The 19,400-nt window shown below is 47.3% G+C and overlaps 1 protein-coding gene across 1 annotated transcript; it reads right to left on the minus strand.

Moving 5' to 3' along the window:
• Positions 1 to 228: 228 nt before the first annotated feature.
• ARSH (arylsulfatase family member H) lies at positions 229 to 19,198 on the minus strand. The gene is given in 11 exon segments (XM_039245284.1): positions 229 to 483; positions 485 to 600; positions 2,859 to 2,980; positions 4,329 to 4,491; positions 7,044 to 7,178; positions 12,240 to 12,376; positions 14,315 to 14,738; positions 15,381 to 15,506; positions 16,402 to 16,523; positions 17,565 to 17,714; positions 19,176 to 19,198. Coding segments are annotated over 11 exon segments (1,773 nt in total).
• Positions 19,199 to 19,400: the final 202 nt, after the last annotated feature.

The raw sequence follows: 19,400 nt of genomic DNA on the forward strand, positions 1-19,400 counted from the left end.
CATGACCCAAGCAATGCTCTACTCCAGGGCCAATGGCGTTCAGATCCACTTTGGCTTCATCGAGCTCCTGGATGTGACTTGAAGAAAGAACTGAAATCTGAGGGTTAAAAAAACGGTGGGGGCATCAATATTTATCGCAGTGGAAAGAATCGGTCAGCTGAGAGCAGCTCCCATGAAGTCTGTAAGAGTGTGATGGTGGCTGCGAAGGGGTGACCCCTTTCCTCTCTCTCACCAAGGGGTAGACAGGATGGTGTCTTCCTTGTCACAGCCGCAGAAGGGGAAAGTCCCACAGCAAGGCTGCAACCACGGCTTCCAAATGGTGTTGAACACAGAGAACTGCTGGGGGACGGGCGTGAGTGTCCTGCGATGCTCTTTGATGGCCGCCTCGATTTTCCTGACCACGGAGTCAAACAGCGCTTTGTTGTCGGGGCTGAGCGGTCGGGCCTCAGAGGGGTCTCTGGAGATGTCAAAGAGCGTGGGGGGGGGGGTCGTGGTAGGTGACATCACCAGAACACGCACACACTCCACTTCGATAGCAGGCATCCGCTCCTTCCGGGGAGAATTTGGGAGTCACATAGTGGACCTTCCACACCGTCGCACCTGGGAAACAGATGCTCTGCTGAAGTGAATCCTTGGTATTCATTTTAGGATGCTTTCCATTGAAAATGTATTTCCCAGACGCTTCCACCAACAAAGCCCATTTTGCGCACAGAATTACTTAGCAATTGTAGCGTTTCCTCAACTGTGAGAACAGCTCACGACTTTGCTGCAAAGTTGAACACTTTTGTTTTTACCTTATCACGAGGGCATTTGGAAGTAATGGTTATTACCTGGATGGCTGCTATAATCCTGGAAATTCCGACTCTGACCACTACTTTGCTCTGACTTGCCATAAGCAAAATGGAAAGTTTTCTTTTTTCTTTTCTTTTCTTTTCTTTTCTTTTCTTTTCTTTTCTTTTCTTTTCTTTTCTTTTCTTTTTTCTTTTCTCTTTTCTTTTCTCTTTTCTTTTCTTTTCTCTTTCCTTTCCTTTCCTTAAAAAACTTTTTTAACATTTATTCATTTTTCATAATCAGAGAGAGCATGAGCACAGGAGAGGTATAGAGAGAGAGCGAGACACAGAATCCGAAGCAGCTCCAGGCTCCAAGCTGTCAGCACAGAGTCCGACTCACGGCTCGAACTTACAGATGGAGAGTTCATGACCTGAGCTGAACTTGGATGCTTAGCTGACTGAGCCACCCAGACACCCCTCTTTCCTTTCTTTTTCTTTTTTTCCTCTTTTTATTTGAGAAAGAAAGAGAGAACATAATTGGGGGGGGGGAGGGAGAGAGAGAATCTCAAACAGGCTCCAGGCTCAGTGCAGAACCTGATGTAGGGCTCGATCCCACAACCCTGAGATCATGACCTGAGCCGAAATCAAGAGTTGGACTCTCAATCAACTGAGTCACCCAGGCGCCCCAAAATGGGAAATTTTCTAAAGCTAAATAGCACTTTCAGGTCTGAAACTGACAGAGCTCATTTGGCAAGATCGATCATTCTTTGTTCCGTTCCTCATCCATCTGTCCCTTTTTTTTTTTTTTCCTTTCCTTCTTTCCTTTCTTTCTTCCATTATAAGCACTTCTCAGTGTCTGGTCAAGACAGCGTTCATAGAAATCTGTGAGTGAGGTTTTACAGGAAAGATATGCTTTTCTAATAAATCATCTGAGTCTAATCCCTCAGGCCCTTTGTTCTTCCCTCCCCTTCCTGCACGGACTGCAGACGTGATGGTTGGAGAAGTAGCAGCCATTTTGCAAGCACAGCGTTAGAAGGAGCATGAGAATGAAATGAGGTGGCTGAGTGGAAATGGAAAACGAGCCCAGATGGTCTTGAGCATTGTACCAAGTCTGTGCTTCCGACTTCTGAAATCCTGATTATGAAAACACAAGTAAAATTCTATTTGTTTAACCCTCCACCGTTACGTTTAGGAAGATTTTGCTGTGGCGGGGAGAGTTGTTTTTCTTTTGTTACTTATCATCAAACAGGTCCCTAACTATACAGGGAGAGAGGGATTTTTTTTTTAAATTTTTTTAAAAATGTTTTATTTATTTCTGGGAGAGAGAGAGAGAGAGAGACCACATAAGCAGGGGAGGTTCAAAGAGAGGAGGAGACACAGAATCTGAAACAGGCTCCAGGCTCTGAGCTGTCAGCACAGAGCCCGACGCGGGGCTGGAACCCAAAAACCGCGAGGTCATGACCTGAGCTTAAGCTGGACGCTCAACCGACCCAGCCGCCCAGGCGCCCCAGGGAGAGAGGTTTTTCTCAGTTTGTTCTTGTTTTATGTGGGAGATTGGTCCACACTGACATGAGGAATGGTCACACCACAAGTGACAGGTCTCATGGGAGGAAATGTGTATAGTTTCTGCAGATTAAGTTAATTCCTATCACCTAAGATTTCTGGAACTTGATCCAAATGTTTCTGGTAGAACTTTTGCTATCAGCTTTTGAATAGCTCTTGTTAATTTACATTTATTTGCATGAATCCTCTAGCTGGAAGGTAAGGCCGAGACAGTTAATGGGAAGGGACAGGATGGTGTGTGGGTCGCAGTGCAGAGTTTACTCCTTGCTGCTAATCACTTCAGTGTCCTTAGTTGTGGACATTCATGCTCTCTCTCTGTCTCGGATATATTCATGTACACGAGCTTAGACACACCCGTAAAATCCTACCGCAGTACAATGGCGGCTTACAATTAACTTCCCTAAGGAAGAAAGAACCACAGGCATCTGGGAGCTACTTGTACATGGTGCAACTTCCCCCAAGAGACAAAGGAAACAGGGCTCAGTTCTCATTGTGTCCCCACGGGCCTGCCATCTCCATACTTACAGTCCTTCTGATGCCACCTGGCTGTGTGCAGGTAGACCCCACAGTAGTGGAAGAGGAACTCATGGTCCGAGTGGGACACCCTGCCTTCCAGCAAGGGCATTAGGTTCCGGCCGTCAGTCACTCTTCAGAGAGAAGGAGAAATGCAGAATGCGGTGAGAGAGGCATGGCTTGGTCACACATCTTATGACGAGAGGAGGAGCAGAAGGGGAACGGGAGGAAGAAGACACTGAAGAAGAAGAAGAAGAAGAATAGGAAGAAGAAGAAGAGGAGGAAGAGGAAGAAGAAGAAGAAGAAGAAGAGGAGGAGGAGGAGGAGAAAGAAGAAGAAAAAGAAGAAGAAGAAGAAGAGGAGGAAGAGGAAGAGGAAGAGGAAGAAGAAGAAGAAGAAAAAGAAGAAAAGAAGAAGAAGAAGAAGAAGGAAGAAGAAGAAGAAGAAGAAGAAGAAGAAGAAGAAGAAGAAGAAGAAGAAGAAGAAGAAGGGGAAGAAGAAGGGGAAGAAGAAGAGGAAGAGGAAGAAGAAGAAAGAAGAAGAAGAAGAAGAAGAAGAAGAAGAAGAAGAGGAAGAAGAAGAGGAAGGAGAAGAAGAAGAGGAAGAAGAAGGAGAAGGAGAAGAAGAAGGAGAAGGAGAAGAAAGAAGGAAGAAGAAGAAGAAGAAGAAGAAGAAGAAGAAGAAGAAGAAGAAGAAGAAGAAGAAGAAGGAAGAAGGAAGAAGGAAGAAGGAAGAGGAAGAAGAAGAAGAAGAAGAAAGAAGAAAGAAGAAGAAGAAGAAAGAAGAAGAAGAAGAAAGAAGAAGAAGAAGAAAGAAGGAAGAAGGAGAAGAAGAAGGAGAAAGGACTTTAAAACTCACCACACATCTTCACTCATTATATACGAGTAACAACAACAACAAAAGAAAAAGAAGTAAATCTCACACAATTTCTAAGACAGCAGAGAGATGAGCGGCTGGAGGTATTACTCTGATACTCGTAAGATGCCACGAATGAGCGTCATGGATTAGAAGAATGAGCTCTTGACCCTCATTTGGGTCAAGAGCATCCCCACCGCAGGTGAAGAGATACCAGTCCCCACACACGGAATTAAGCCACTAGAGCATGGAGCACATCTATTCATCTTACAGCCCGGAGATAAATACGGCATCATTCATACATTGATGCCAACGCACTTGAATTCGGTCCTTCACCTAATAAATATTTGCTTAATGGTCTAGATGATGTCAAAGTGAACGAGGGTCGACCCCACCCTTGAGGACAGCCAAGCCCATGTCTGCATACGTATGACAGACAAAGTAGAACGTGTTCTAATCGGGAAACATCCCCCCACCCACCACCCACTGACGGGAGAGAAATGTTGTCTGGCCATCTTAGCGGAATATTGAAGATTAAGTAATATACTCCACATGCACATTTTCTAACACATCCAAGTGCCTGTCAAATATACCTGCCGAGGTTAAGAGCAACCACTGTTTCCATACCTGTCCTGGGGCAAAATCCCTCCACCTACGTAAGACAGTGTCGGATAAATGTCCATCAGGCTCGTCGGTTCGTCGATCACTTTCCCTGCCTCCAGGACCGTAGGCCACCGGAATATTCCTGGGACACGAATGCCCCCTTCCCATCCGCCCATTCCTCTGCCACCTAAGGCCAAAGACGAATTCGAGTCAACCACGTTTCTCCACTCAGTTGGAAACTACATCTCGACGTTTGCCAAATTCTTGCCCCACCAAGCAGCTTAAACTCGACTTGTAAATGCCCGGCCCTTCAGCGACAAACCCAGCTGTGATAGATAAAAGCAAGCGCTGTATGAATCCAGCACTATTATTTTGTGACAATGATTGCCATGGAGTTTCAATATTATGAGAAAAAAGAGCATTCTGTAAGTTGGCAAATCGTCAGTGTTTATGGGCGTCGCTTTGGGCTCTGAAAGGTGGACAGGTCAACGAAGGTCAAAGCGACACCAGAGACACGGGTCCTACGTGAGCTATCGTGATCCTTGAGAGAGATACTAAGGAATTTTGAGTTTATGCAGGGATTCCCCTCGTATGAAGGGAGGCCCAGGGGGATATTCACATGCCTAGTTGAATGGTGCCCCGACGGATCAAGTATTGAGGATCACATCTCAGAGGACATTTCAGGTGTTTCTGAACACAAAATAGATGAAGTCCATGTCTGAGGACCTCTCCTGAGGTCAAAGTGTTCATTGCAGAATAGAGATATGATCTGGGTGGGGAGGAAGGAAATTCTTCCAAAGTAGAACAAACATGTAATGTTCATGGAACACCTTGTCTGTGCAGGTCACTCTCACACTACAAATTACTAAGAAAACACAACACAGTGTCTCTCTACATGGAAACATTAAACGGCAAAACATTTAGGGACAAAGACACTGATCTGGCCCGTGTCCAAAGTCCTGCCCCCCCCCCCCCCCCAGTGCACAGCATCATTCTTTATAGAAAACTTAACAAGCTCTCTGAACTGATGTTTGTTTTATATATAGATAAAGAACAAACAAAAAAGCAAACATAAAGCCACCCTGACATTTTCATGGTCGTATTTAATGGCCGGAGGCTGTGTTAGGCACCTACCTTGAAATTAATCGTCTACCTAGGACACCCAACTTGGCCTGTCCAATGGACTCAGCCCCTCCTGATGAGCTGCATACTGGTTCCAAAGCTAAAATCGGTCAACAATTCCGCCATGTGTCTTTGACAGGTACCAGAGACATGGATAGATAGATAGTTGCTTTCCAGAAGGATGGTTTTATCCACACCCAGCCCCCACCACACGCGCGCGTGCGTGCGCATGCACACACACACACACACACACACACATACAGACACAAAACGTGACTATAACCTAACAGAGATATCTCATTTGACGGCATAGATAGAGTGACTTACTTTTATTACACAACTTTTTTCCAGGACTGGAAATAATTGAGTCTATGCTAATCAGCAATATGCCTACAGGAGGCTGATGTGGCCTGCCAGAAAAGGTGAATACTTTCAGGACATTACTTCCAATCACAGTGCATAAATGTATCCAGCATATCTGTCTTCTATCTACTATCTATCAATTCTATTGACCTAACATCAATCATATATAACTGTCTATACATCTACCCACCCACCAACCTATGCATCTATGTATCTATCTATCTATGTATCTATCTATCTATAGACTGACCAATCGATCTATCATGTATTTCCCTATTGTGTATCATGTCTTTCCATTCACCCATCCATCCATTCATTCATCCACCCATCCACCCATCATTCCGTTTATCTATCATGTATCTATCCATCCATCCACGTATCTCTCCACCTATCTGTCAATCATCTACCCATCTATCCCAAATTGTTTCATAAAGTACAAGGAAATCCTAAAGTTCTGATTTTTGTACTGATGACAACTTGGACACACTTTCACTCTTTTTGATTGGGGTTCGGAGGGGTAGGAGTGGGTATCAAACACCAAATTCATTGTTAAACTATTATTTCTGTTGGCGCCGCTTTGCAGATCCGTAAGGGCGGCTCCGGAGAGCTAGTGAATAATCCGGGGTGGAGCACAAAGACGTGCAGAATTCACTCGCAATGCGGAGGAAGGCACCCAGCCTAGATGATTAATTCCTTTCCTCTTTGTTTCACAGTGTTTGAAGCATATTGATAACACTGTTGAGTTTATCTCATCAAAAGCCTGAATTTGGGCACTCAAGTATTATTCTAGAGTAACCCGTTCGCAGCTAGAGAGGACTTTGGCCCCGGGGGGGACTGGGCAATGTCTGGAGACGGTTTGGTTGTCAGTATTTTGCTGGGGAGGGGGTGTTAAGGGCCGCTGGCACGTGCTGGGTGGAACCAGAGACCCTGTTCAACACCCTACGGCGCCCAGCACGCCCCACCCCAGAGCGTCACCCAGCTCCCAATGCCCGGACTGCAAGCATGAGAGACCTGCCTTCAGTGCTCACTGAGACCCTATGTGCACTCAAGAGGCTTTCATTGCTTCAAGCACTTTTGTCTTCAATGCTCAGAAATTGCCCCCAAACGTGCCCCTTTTCCCATCTAGTTTCAGAAGAGACTGTAACTCACACAAAGATCTCCAAACCGAGTCTGCACACGAACGCACGCGCACACAAAGCGAAGCAGACGCAACTGGGGCATGAAACTGAAACGCATGGATTCCCTGCACTTCACCTTTGTAGATGCCGTTGGAGCCGCCCAGCCGGGCCCCGCCTTCCTGCACCTCCAGGCGACCCCCGTTGTCCGAGGTGAAGTACACCAGCGTGTGATTGGCCAGGCGCCCCCGGTCCAGGGCCTCCAGGATCCGACCTGGTGCGTGCGGGTGGAGACAGAAGCGCTTACCTCGCAGGGTGGCGGCTCTCATTTCCATGTTACTGTCCCCACCGGTTAGTGGGACAGCATTTTATTGTACAGGCTATCATAATATGTAATAAATCACTATTATATACTCTAATACATGTGTACTACCTATAATTAGTATATAGTACTAACATAGTATATTAGTAGACAATAGATAATACTGATATAGTATATTAGTATGCATACGTACTACCTATAATTAATATATAGTACTAATATAGTATATTAGTAGATAGTAGATAATACTGATATAGTATATTAGTATACATGTGTACTACCTATAATTAGTATATAGTACTAATATATACATATTATAAATATATATATAGTATATACTAATATAGTATATTAGTATACGTGTGTACTAATAGCAGATACATCAATATATATTATATGGCATAGAATTTATATATATGTTAAGTAGTATATAATATAACGCTGGACTTTATTTACATTTATAATTATTTACTATGTATTTTACCATATATATGATGTTATATAACATAATTTATATTTATAATTACTTATTATATATTTGGCATTATATATAATATGTTATATGTGTACATAAGCATATATTCACTATAAATAGATAATAAATAATTAGTATATAATATAAATAATTTATTACATATAATAAATATATTTAATAAATATAAAAGATGTTTCATATATTATGTTTTAAATCATAATAAATTATAATACTTAACATATACTATAATATATGATAAACATATTATCTGTATGTAAAAATATTAAAGCATAATTTATGTATTATAATCATATATGCTTTTTTTTTTAATTTTTTTTTTTAATGTTTTATTTATTTCCAGGAGAGAGAGAGACAGCGTGAGCAGGGGAGGGTCAGAGAGAGAGGGAGTCACAGACTGAAACAGGCTCCAGGCTCAGAGCTGGCAGACAACACAGAGCCCGACGCGGGGCTCGAACCCACGAACCGCGAGATCATGACCTAAGCGAAAGTCGGACGCTCAACCGACTAAGCCACCCAGGCGCCCCTAGACNAGAGAGAGGGAGTCACAGACTGAAACAGGCTCCAGGCTCCGAGCTGGCAGTCAGCACAGAGCCCGACGCGGGGCTCGAACCCACGAACCGCGAGATCATGACCTAAGCGAAAGTCAGACGCTTAACCGACTAAGCCACCCAGGCGCCCCATATATATGCTTTTTATATTATAAATTTCACACAATGGTATATAATATATGACATATAAATAAGATGAAATATTTATAATTATAAAGTTTTGATTTAAAATATATTTAAATACTATAAAATATTTAATATAATGATGTAAATATAATCTATTAAATTATTGTATAATGTTTGATAATTACATATTATATCAGAGTAGTGTATAATGGTTACTTATATAATACTGGTGGATAATATTTTCTATAATATGTAATTTCATTAAATAACATTTAGTGTATCATTTAGCACAAATATTTTACATAACATACACTCAGCATACTATATAATATATTAAATATAACATATAATATAAGAAGTATACTATATAATGTATAATACATGTAAGAAACATGTTTTATCTAATATACAGGAAAGTATATTTATTTTAGAAATTATGTAATAATACATACACGCACATGATATTATATAAATACATATACACCTATGATGTATTAGGAAGTATGAACTAGTATGTAGTACTACAATACTATCGTCGCTCCAGATTCAAACAGCCGCAGCAAAGATTTTAATCGGCAATAAATACCAGGTTTGGCAGTTAAAAGAATCTTGCAGGCGCTCACACGACAGAGGAACCAGATGAAAATCTGACGTCTGCAGGAATAAATAAGCCCCGTCGGACCCTTGCTCACGAGAGCCGCGGGCCCCCCGGCCCCCACGGGATGCACTATCCCCACGACCCTCTGAAGGCCGCATCTGACCTGCTAGTCATTCTGCTCAGTTTCTGGTTAAGCCTCCCTCTTAATACTTTGCCAGACTTGGCAACCACGGTGTGTAAGTGTCGACACACCCTTAGCAGGATGAACGTGTTTTTGAAACAAGTCGAAAGCTGATCCAGCCACAAGCCAAAGGATGTCGAGTGAATTTCTGATCCCAGGCGGACATTAGCCCCGGGCTTCTTTAGGTCACTCGAGGTCCCACCGTCTAAGAGCACCCCCTTCCCCCTGTTCTCCTCAAACGTGTAAAGATCATGTGACTAGCTGCGAAGAAAACTCGTTAAACATAACCTCGTGAACCTTCACGTTTCACTGTTGAAAAGCGGGGTTTTTTCCGAAGCCACACTGGCCATTTCTTTTTTTTAAATGTTCTGGCGAGAAATCAACATAGTTGAAAGCCCAGATTTTGCGAGATCAAGATTATAGTGGCTTTGGGGTAAAAGGAAAATTTTATGTACGTTCTCCGTTGTCAGTGGAGCTGGCTTTCGTGTTTACAATAAAGGGGATTCGTAAGGTATACAAAGTAAATGACACCGATGCGAATCGTTTTGATTTTTTTGGAAATATATATATATATATATTTGTAATATATGTATATTGTACATATATATGTATGTACTATATATGTATATTGTACAATACATATATATGTAGGCCTATGTGTTTGCAAGGTACAAAACGTATAGATGTGTGAGTACGTGCGTGTGTACAGAGACAATAATCATAAACATGTGACAAAAATAGGGAAAGGTGGCAAAAATAAAGTGTCTAAAAATTTTTTTAAACTCACGTGTGCTTCAATAGAGCATCTAAAATGTTACTGCCCCCTGGACGTTTCAGGAAATTCACTCACTTTGCAGGTCACTCTGACTGTAACGTTGTTATGGCTTCTTCCTGAGAGAGTTAATAACTTAGGAAAAGATCGTAAGTTGTATCATCACATTGCCCAGTAGAAAATAAACACACACACACACATACACACACACACACACACGACGCCTCTCTGATTTTTGATCTGCTTTTCATTTTGATGTTTTTCAAAAGCCATGAAGGGAGGGGCGCCTGGAGGCTCGGTCGGTTGAGCGTCCGACTTCGGCTCAGGTCGTGATCTCACGGTTCGTCGGTTCGAGCCCCGCGTCGCGCTCTGTGCCGACAGCTCAGAGCCTGGAGCTGCTTCGGATTGTGTCTCCCTCCCTCCCTCTGAGCCTCCCCTGCTCTCTCTCCCTCTCAAAAATAAACATTAAAAAATTTATTTAAGCCACAGAGCCTTTGGCAGATGTTGTTCGGGGAAATTCTCCCAGCTTCACAGACAGGATTAGCCCCGGGATTAAATGTAATTAATAGTGTTTACAAGGCACCTGTATCCTGGAGTCGCTTTGATGACAGAATAAACATAATTATGTGTTAGTAGCAAACTCTGCAAAGGAACACGGACAGAAAGTCCCTTTGCGTAACTGTTCGTGGATTTAGAAATGCAACAAAATACCTCCTTTGCAGAGGAGATTATCTCCGAGCATAGGAAACGCCAAGGAGAGAAAACATAATGTTGCAACTGACACTAAGGTTAGGAGGTTAGGCTGACGTTAAAGTTAACGTTAGGTGGTTTTACTTGGAGCAATTTGCAGTAGGTTTCAACCTGTTCATCTGCCAGGAAATTCTAAAAAGACCGCATATATTTTAATATGCGCACAGACACATATAAATAGTATATGCGTACACATAGGAACATGAATGTTTAGCTTGCATGGATAGATTCATAATATTAACGTAATTATATACTTAATTGATTTAACATTAATAGATATTAAATACATTAAATCTATTACTGTTAATAGATCTTAAATACATATATAAATAGATAATAAGTCTTAACAAGATACTAGATATTGAATACTTAAGTTAATTATATCTTAATTTAATCAATATTACATAAATGTATATTAATAGATATTAAATGTGTGTTAAATTAAAATCAATAGATAGTAAATACAAATGAATATTAATAGATATTAGATATTAATATATATCAAATACATTACTAGGTATTAAATTAAACATATAATTTACTATTAATGAATATTGAATACATGAAATATGAAATTAATAGATATTAAATACCTATTCAACAGGTATTAAATGTAAATTAAATGGTTAAGCATCCGACCTCAGCTCAGGTCACGATCTCACGGTTCGAGGGTTCGAGCCCCGCGTCGGGCTCGGTGCTGACGGCTCAGAGCCTGGAGCTGCTTCGGATTCTGCGTCTCCCTCTCTCTCTGACCCTCCCCTGCTCACGCTGTCTCAAAAATACACATAAACAAAAATTCGAAACTAAAATACCCTTTTTGAGATGAAGAGATGCTCCGTCGTGCGCCCAGTGGAAGAAAATGTGCAGTTTGTTATTTTACGGAGAAGCTTCCCCCCACCTCCCTGCTCAGCAGCGCTCTCATTTATTACCCTTTGTCTTATTTTCTACATTGATCCTTGCGGCTTTGAAACAAATGGCTTCATCCTAGAAAAAAATCCCTCCTACATTTCTAAGCGTTTCTCGTGAGATGAACTAATAGCAATAACACATGTCCTTTTTATTTTTTTATCTTTTAACGTTTATTTTTTTTTAATTTATTTATTTAGAGAGACAGAGCGTGAGCGGGGGAGGGTCAGAGAGAGAGGGAGACACAGAATCCGAAGCAGCTCCAGGCTCCGAGCTGTCAGCACAGAGCCCGACGCGGGGCTCGAACCCACGACCATAACACGTTTCCTTCAATATCCGTCAAAATAATGGGGAAGGACAGCACCCTTTGGTAACTTTACTAATTGTCTCCTCATCTTAAAGAAGACGACCCCACATTCGTAAGCGTGACTGCTTTCTCGGGGGAATTGTCAGTGACTGCGCGGCCCCGACCGCCAGTTCCTCATTGGGTTCATGGGACTCACACTTACCGGTGTCAGGGGGCACACACACTTACACACACTTACGGTGCAAGGGCCCGACCGCTATTTGAGGAGGCAGGAGGCACCTCTCCCGCCCGTGCATCAGGTGCTTAACACTGGGTTCCTCAGTACTTACCCACCATCCAGTCCATTTCCTCAACATTGTCTCCATAGAGGCCGTATTTACTGTGCCCCAGAAACTTCTCTTTGGTGATCAGCAGGGTGTGAACGTGCAGGAAGGACACGGAGAGCAGGAAGGGGCCGCGTTTGTACCTGAGGGGCGGAAGGTGAGGTCAGTTCCCGCCGCACACAAAGGCGTTTCCTTCGCTGGGATCTGATTCTGCACTGGGTGAAAGGCCCTGCAACAGTGGAGAGAGGTTGTCTCTGTGCTTAGCTGATCGATGCCACGCTCATGAGTAACAAAATCACGGTGCAAAGACCGTGAGTACGAATAAAGAATATGGAAACGTTCGCATTCGCAACAAAACAGTGAGTGAATTCTATCTTCTGAAGACAGAGTTCTTCACTCCCTCCTCCTACCCACCCCCTCTTTTTCTCCTCAATTGCTGTCTGGAACATAAATGTGATGGCTGGAGCTTTGGCATCAACTTTGGGCCGTGAGGCTGCTTGTTCAGAATCACAGGTAGCAAGAGAGAAGCAGTTTGGACACGAATTCATGTTGTTGCTTGTGTTCTCCATCTTATTTCTTTTTAATGTTTTTTATTTATTTCTAGGAGAGAGAGAGAGAGAGAGACAGCGTGAGCAGGGGAGGGTCAGAGAGAGAGGGAGTCACAGACTGAAACAGGCTCCAGGCTCTGAGCTGTCAGCACAGAGCCCGACGCGGGGCTCGAACCCACGAACTGTGAGGTCATGACCTGAGCCGAAGTCGGACGCTCAACCGACTCAGCCACCCAGGCGCCCCTTGTGTCCTCCATTTAAACGTCGTGTGAGGTTATTTAAGATTCCTCATTCAGGGCACTTGTGGGGATGAGCACTGGGTGTTATATGGAAACCAACTTGACAATAAACTATTTAAAAAATAACGATAATAAAATAAAATAAATTCCTCCTTCACATACTCTTACAACGGGGCATGACGAAGGGCGGAGGGCATAGACACTGGGTGCGTTCTCTCAGACACAGCCTTTGGGAGCCGAACGCGGGGCTGGCTGAGTCCACTCTGACCTCTGTGTTCGCGCAAAGTATGCACGTGGCGGTCACGGGGGCGTATGAGTGAATGAGGCTCCGTAGTCAGACTCGTTAACCCCCAGGGTTCCACCGTCTCGTCTCCCATCCAGTCCCCCCCTCCCCCACCGAGACCCGGCCTTCGAGCATCGACACCCAGAACTTCACCTGCTCCTAATCACTCGTCTACAGGGACACCGCTGGCTTCCCGCCCGCGTGGCTTGTGTCGAACATAGAAAACCTCAGACGAGGCATCTGGAGGCAGAACCACCCCCCCTTCGTTCAAGGGCACGGGGGTATTTCCAGGCTGTTTCTGAGGCGAAGCCACATCAGGAGGCATCGAAAGCGCGAATGCATTTAGGCACCAATGCGTAGTGGAGCCACGGGGATCAAAGCCCCTTCCTTCCACTTTGCACCAAGAAACAGCGAGCAGAATATATTTCGTGGCCGTTTCCGTGTTTAAAATTTGCAGGAAACTTAACTCTCTGTTTTATTATTATTTTTAAAATGTTTTTACGTTTATTTATTTTGAGAACAGGGGAGGGTCAGAGAGAGAGAGACACACACAGAATCAGGCTCTGAGCTGTCAGCACAGAGCCCGACGTGAGGCTCAGAGTCACGAACCGTGACATCATGACCTGAGCTGGTCGGACCGAGCCACCCGGGCGCCCCCCAATTTTATCCGAAGCAGAGACTGCAGCCTGTTGCAAATAGCTGGTCGGATCGAGCCACCCGGGCGCCCCCCAATTTTATCCGAAACAGACACCGCAGCTTGTTGCAAATAGCTGGTCGCACCGAGCCACCCGGGCGCCCCCCAATTTTATCCGAAACAGAGACTGCAGCCTGTTGCAAGTAGCTGGTCGCACCGAGCCACCCGGGCACCCCCCAATTTTATCCGAAACAGACTCCGCAGCCTGTTGCAAATGTCAGACACGCACACACAGAGACTGGTGTCACCCAGAGCAGCCCAAGCTCCCGCCTCGCCTACCAAGACCCCGGCAGCAAGCCCGGCCGCCGTGGCCGTACCTGTCGATGAAGGCGACGGCCTCCTTGAGCATGAGCGAGGCCACCCGCCCCTCCCGCATCGGCTGCTGGACGATGTCGTGGTTCCTCATGAGGATGCAGTTCCAGCGCCGCGTGAAGCCGTAGCTGGGATACCAGCCCACGAAGAAGAGGAAGGCGAGGAGGGCGAAGGCCGCGATGACCTTCCACGGCACGGAGAGCCAGCGGGCGAGCTTGGGGAGGAGCAGCAGCGTGGGCAGGAGGCCCAGGGCCGCCCTGGACACCCACAGCTTGACACGCAGCCCACGGTGCAGCTCGGCGGTCCCGGACGCCTCGCAGTCGCCCAGCAGCCCGAAGGGCGGCCCGTAGAAGTAGTCGAAGCCGTGGTTGAGCGGGTGGTAGCAGTGGTCGTCCCGAGACGCGCAGCTCACCCCCAGGTGCCACTTTCCTGCGGGGGACACAGGCCGCCGGGACCCCATCCGCTTCCAGAACGGGGGCCGCTCGCCCCGCAAGCCGTGCTCCACTGGGCCCTCCGGGAGGGACACCCAAATGTACTAACTGGATCACTATTCATGCTTTTGGTTGAACTAGACGTATCTAAAAATGCCCGCTCTCGGGGCGTCTGGGGGGCTCAGTCGCTTAAGCGTCTGACTTGCTTGCGGCTCGGGTCCTGAGCTCACGGTTTGTGACTTCGAGCCCCGCGCTGGGCTCTGCGCTGACAGCCCGCTTGGGATTCTCTCTCTCTCCTGTGTTCCTTCCCCATTCTCTCTCTCCCTCTCAAAATAAATTCGTGAACTAAAATAAAAATTAAAAGACACTCACCTCCCTGCTAGTCATGTCACAAAAACAGCATCCACTCCACCCCCCCCCAAAAAAAACCCACACAAAACATCCCATTTTGGTGATAAGAATCGATGAGCTCAAGTGCTACTCCCGACCATGATCCCCCAATGCCCTGCGCTAGATTCCGGAAAGGTCCTGAGCGACCGTGCATTCAGCCCCTTCCTCGCATGGGTCGTGCAACGCAGAAGTGGGCTGGTGTGTCCCCCGGGGGGCTGAGCCCGGTGCCCGGCGCCCCCACAGCCCGTACCTATGAGTCCCGTGCGATAGCCGCGATGCTGCAGCAGCTTGCCGACCGTGGTTTCGTTGGTGGGCAGGCCGCCCGAGCCTCCGAGCCAGGTGAGGGCTCGATTCAGGTTGAAGGGAGACGCCATGCCTACGTGCAGAGAAGCAGGGAGCAGGTGAGCTCTGCAGTCCGCGTCAGGGCGCTCACGGCAAAGCCCGGGGGCTCAGTACACACGTGCCCCAAAGGCTGCGTGGGGCGTATCTGGGCTGATTATCCGAGGTTCCAATGTCACTGCCTGTGACTCTGGGTGATGTCGTTGGACCTCGATTCTCAACTTTGATGTCATCTTTCTTTCTAACACTTTTTAATGTTTTATTTTATTTCTGAGAGACAGAGAGTGAGCAGGGGAGGGTCAGAGAGAGAGGGAGACACAGACTGAAACAGGCTCCAGGCTCCGAGCCGGCAGTCAGCACAGAGCCCGACGCGGGGCTCGAACCCACGAACCGCGAGATCGTGACCTGAGCGAAAGTCGGACGCTCAACCGACTAAGCCACCCGGGCGCCCCAAGGGCAACATTCTGAAAACCCTCCCTGCAAACACCTGCAAATAGTACCAGGACCCGGGACATGACTCCCCCAACCCTGTCCCCGTACATCACACGTGGGCACCTTCACTGCACCTGGAAGACACTCACCTGCTTAGCAACCTGAGCCCTGTTTGCATTTACAATCTTTTTATAAGGTTTTATTTATTTCTGAGAGAGACAGAGAGAGACAGCGTGAGCAGGGGAGGGTCAGAGAGAGAGGGAGACACAGACCGAAACAGGCTCCAGGCTCCGAGCTGTCAGCACAGAGCCCGACGCGGGGCTCGAACCCACGAACCGTGAGATCATGACCTGAGCCGAAGTCGGACGCCCAACCCACGGAGCCCCCCGGGCGCCCCGCGTTTAGATTCTTAATCCCATCCCATCTCATGACAAGGAGTAAAACGACAAACCAACGAGAAGGAAGCAGGAGAGAAAGCTACGACTGCTGGGCCCCCTCACCCGCTCTGATGGGGCACCGGCCGGTCAGGAAGGCAGCCCTGCTCGGGGTGCACACAGACGCCGCTGCCAGGTGCTGGGTGAGCCTCACGCCCTCACTCGCCAGGCGGTCGACGTTCGGGGTGCTGCGGACGGAGAGAAGCTCGGCTCCTGTGCTGCTAACTCTCAGCAAAGCTCAGAAACTTCAAAGCCACCCGTTCTCCCCTCCGTCCCCCTGGCTGTTTCCCCTAAACCTGACGAAACGCGTGCTTCCTAACCGTCCGTCCGTCACCTGCTGGGTTGCGTCGAGCTCAGAACGGAAACAACCACGGGTACAATTCGACTACTACCGCTCGGAGCGGGTTCGCGCTTCTGTGCGAAACGGACTCCATTTGCTTACATCATATTCCCGAAATGAAGGGGTACCTTGGGTTACACAAAATTGTGCCGTATTTCTTCCAGTAAAAGGCAGCTTTAAAAAAATAACCAAATCGTGACGTTTTGGGGCGTCGTTTATTGCCTACCTCGTTTGTCTGATATTTCAAGGTCTGCAAAAATTTGGGGGGGACGATCGGAGGCTACAGGCTGTCCCGTGAGTAAAGCACGTCCCCGGTATTAAGTCTGCCCCCAGTCCAGAGAGTCTCAGGGTCAGGGTCTGGGGCCATCTGTGTACAACGTGGATGATGGTGACAAGAACCAGGGGCTCCCGGGAAGTCAGTCGGTTGAACGTCCGACTTCGGCTCATCATAGTCTCACACGTTGTGAGTTCGAGCCCCGCGTCGGGCTCTGCGCTGACAGCTCGGAGCCTGGAGCTGCTTCAGATTCTGCGTCTCCCTCGCTCTCTGCCCCTCCCCCGCTCACGCTGTCTGTCTCTCTCTCTCAAAAATAAACATTCAAAAAATTTACAAAAAACAACGAATCACAAGTGATGTCTGTCGTCTGACCAAAACGATGCTTAAAACACAGCCTAGTCCGTGACCCACATTGCAAGGGCAAACAAGGTCAAGGTGTGTCATTGAAGGTCACACGGGATGCGCTCTGTCGCGCTGGCCCTTGGACGGGACGTGGCATCTTTGCACCTCAGTCGTACGTGATAAGACCCAGAGGATGTGAACTTTCCAGAGAAGCCCGTCCTGAGAGCCCCGAAGCACAGGGGAGCCTGGGAGCCCAGGGACCCGGCGGCTTACCTGACCGTGTCGTTGCCGTAGCGGCAGACGTCGCCCACCCCGAGGTCGTCCGCCATCAGCAGCACGATGTTGGGCCTGGCGTTCCTCGTCTCCAGCGCTGAGCTCAGGGCCCCAAACAGGCACCAGAGGCCCACGGACAGCCCGCAGGTCCTGGGGGCGTTTGGGGACGGACACGCACAGGTCAGGACGCGCCTGCACCGTGCGGCGGAAAATACGAAATAATGCGACTCCTCGCCCCTTCCCGCCACACCACGGAGCTCAGCGGGCTTGCTCGGAAACCAGAAGTTTTCTTCTTCAAAGTAATGTTTTTCAACACTCATTTATTTTTGAAAGGGGGGGTGGAGACAGAGCATGAGTGGGGGCGGGGGAGAGAGAGAGGGAGACACAGAATTTGCCCTGAAAAAATCGAATAGTGGAGGGCGCCTGGGTGGCTCTGTCTGCTGCGCGCCCCACTCTTGTGTCTCTGTCTCTGTATCTCTTAAATAAATAAATAAAACTAAAAAAAAAAAAAGAATAGCGTATGAGTGGAAGGCCTAATAATTTGATTTATTTGAATAAAAAACCAAAATGTAAAATCAGAGCCTAATCACCAGCTAGTAAACTTGTACTGATGTTCACTTGTACTTTTCAAAATATGAAAATATGGGGGCGCCTGGGGGGCTCAGTCGGTTAAACCCGACTTCGGCTCAGGTCATGATCTCACGGTTCATGGGTTCGAGACCCGCGTCGGGCTCTGTGCTGACAGCTCGGAGCCTGGAGCTGCTTCAGACTCTGTGTCTCCCTCTCTCTCTGACCCTCCCCTGCTCACGCTGTCTCTCTCTCTCTCTCCCAGAAATAACTTTTTAAAAAAACATTAAAAAATTTTGTTAAAAGACAATATTAAAATATATACTCAAAATACCATTGGGAATCCTTCTAACACCTGAAAAGGGAAGTGTAACCCATTTGTAGATTCTGCACAGTCTGAGGCTGTAGAATCACCCATCTGTACGTGCTAAATGCCACCCTGTGCAGAGAAAAGCACAGAGCCTTGGACTGAAGTCCCTACAAGCCAAGGACCCTTCTCTCGTGCAGGAAACGGGCTCCTAAACCCTAGAGATTACGCCGATGCTTGCATTACTTTCACCTCAAGAAAGAGCATCTCAAATCCATTTCCTCCGTCCATGCTCAGTGCAGTCAAGTCACGGCAATCATGGCGTCCGTCACTCAGAGGTCTCACAACCCTCCCCAGTGGCCAGGCTGGCGCTTCCCATTTTTGCCGCTTGAGCGACACATCCGCTTGCCGTGCTCCCTAGAGAAGTCCAATGGCTTCCCGTCTACACCCACCCCCAACCCTCGGCTCATCCACGGGCGTCCTTAAAACCCCTGCCACCATCTTGACTGTGGGTGGCCCTTGGACAATCCCCACCTCCGCGCTGTCATCCTTACGGTAAAGTTTCCTCGGAAAAGCCATCCTATAGGAATCCATCTGCCCAGAGCCCCGTCACACCCTTCCCAACCCTTGTCACGTGTCACGCAGACGAAGCACAGGTCACATCAGCCGCGGTGAACGAGGCTGGGACGTGGAGCCGTCCTGTCTGGATACAGAGGGCAACGGCGCCGCCTACTTACCGGCTGCAGAATGGCCGCGTCATGGCTGCGTGCGCTCCACCCTGGGGACGGAAAGAAGGAACGGACCAGATGCACCATCGACGTTCTTCTCAGGGGCAGACAAGCCCGCGTGAGAAGGCGGTCACCTCCCCCCACCCCCCGCCCGGCTCTCTTTACCAAAGTGCACACAAGTCGTGTTCGTCCAAGACAATGTGACCAACGCCGTGCGTGACCCACGCGTGTCTG

This window comes from Hyaena hyaena, unplaced genomic scaffold (assembly GCF_003009895.1).
Source record: "Hyaena hyaena isolate Hyena2069 unplaced genomic scaffold, ASM300989v1 scaffold_259, whole genome shotgun sequence".
In the NCBI taxonomy this organism is placed as follows: Eukaryota; Metazoa; Chordata; class Mammalia; order Carnivora; family Hyaenidae; genus Hyaena; species Hyaena hyaena.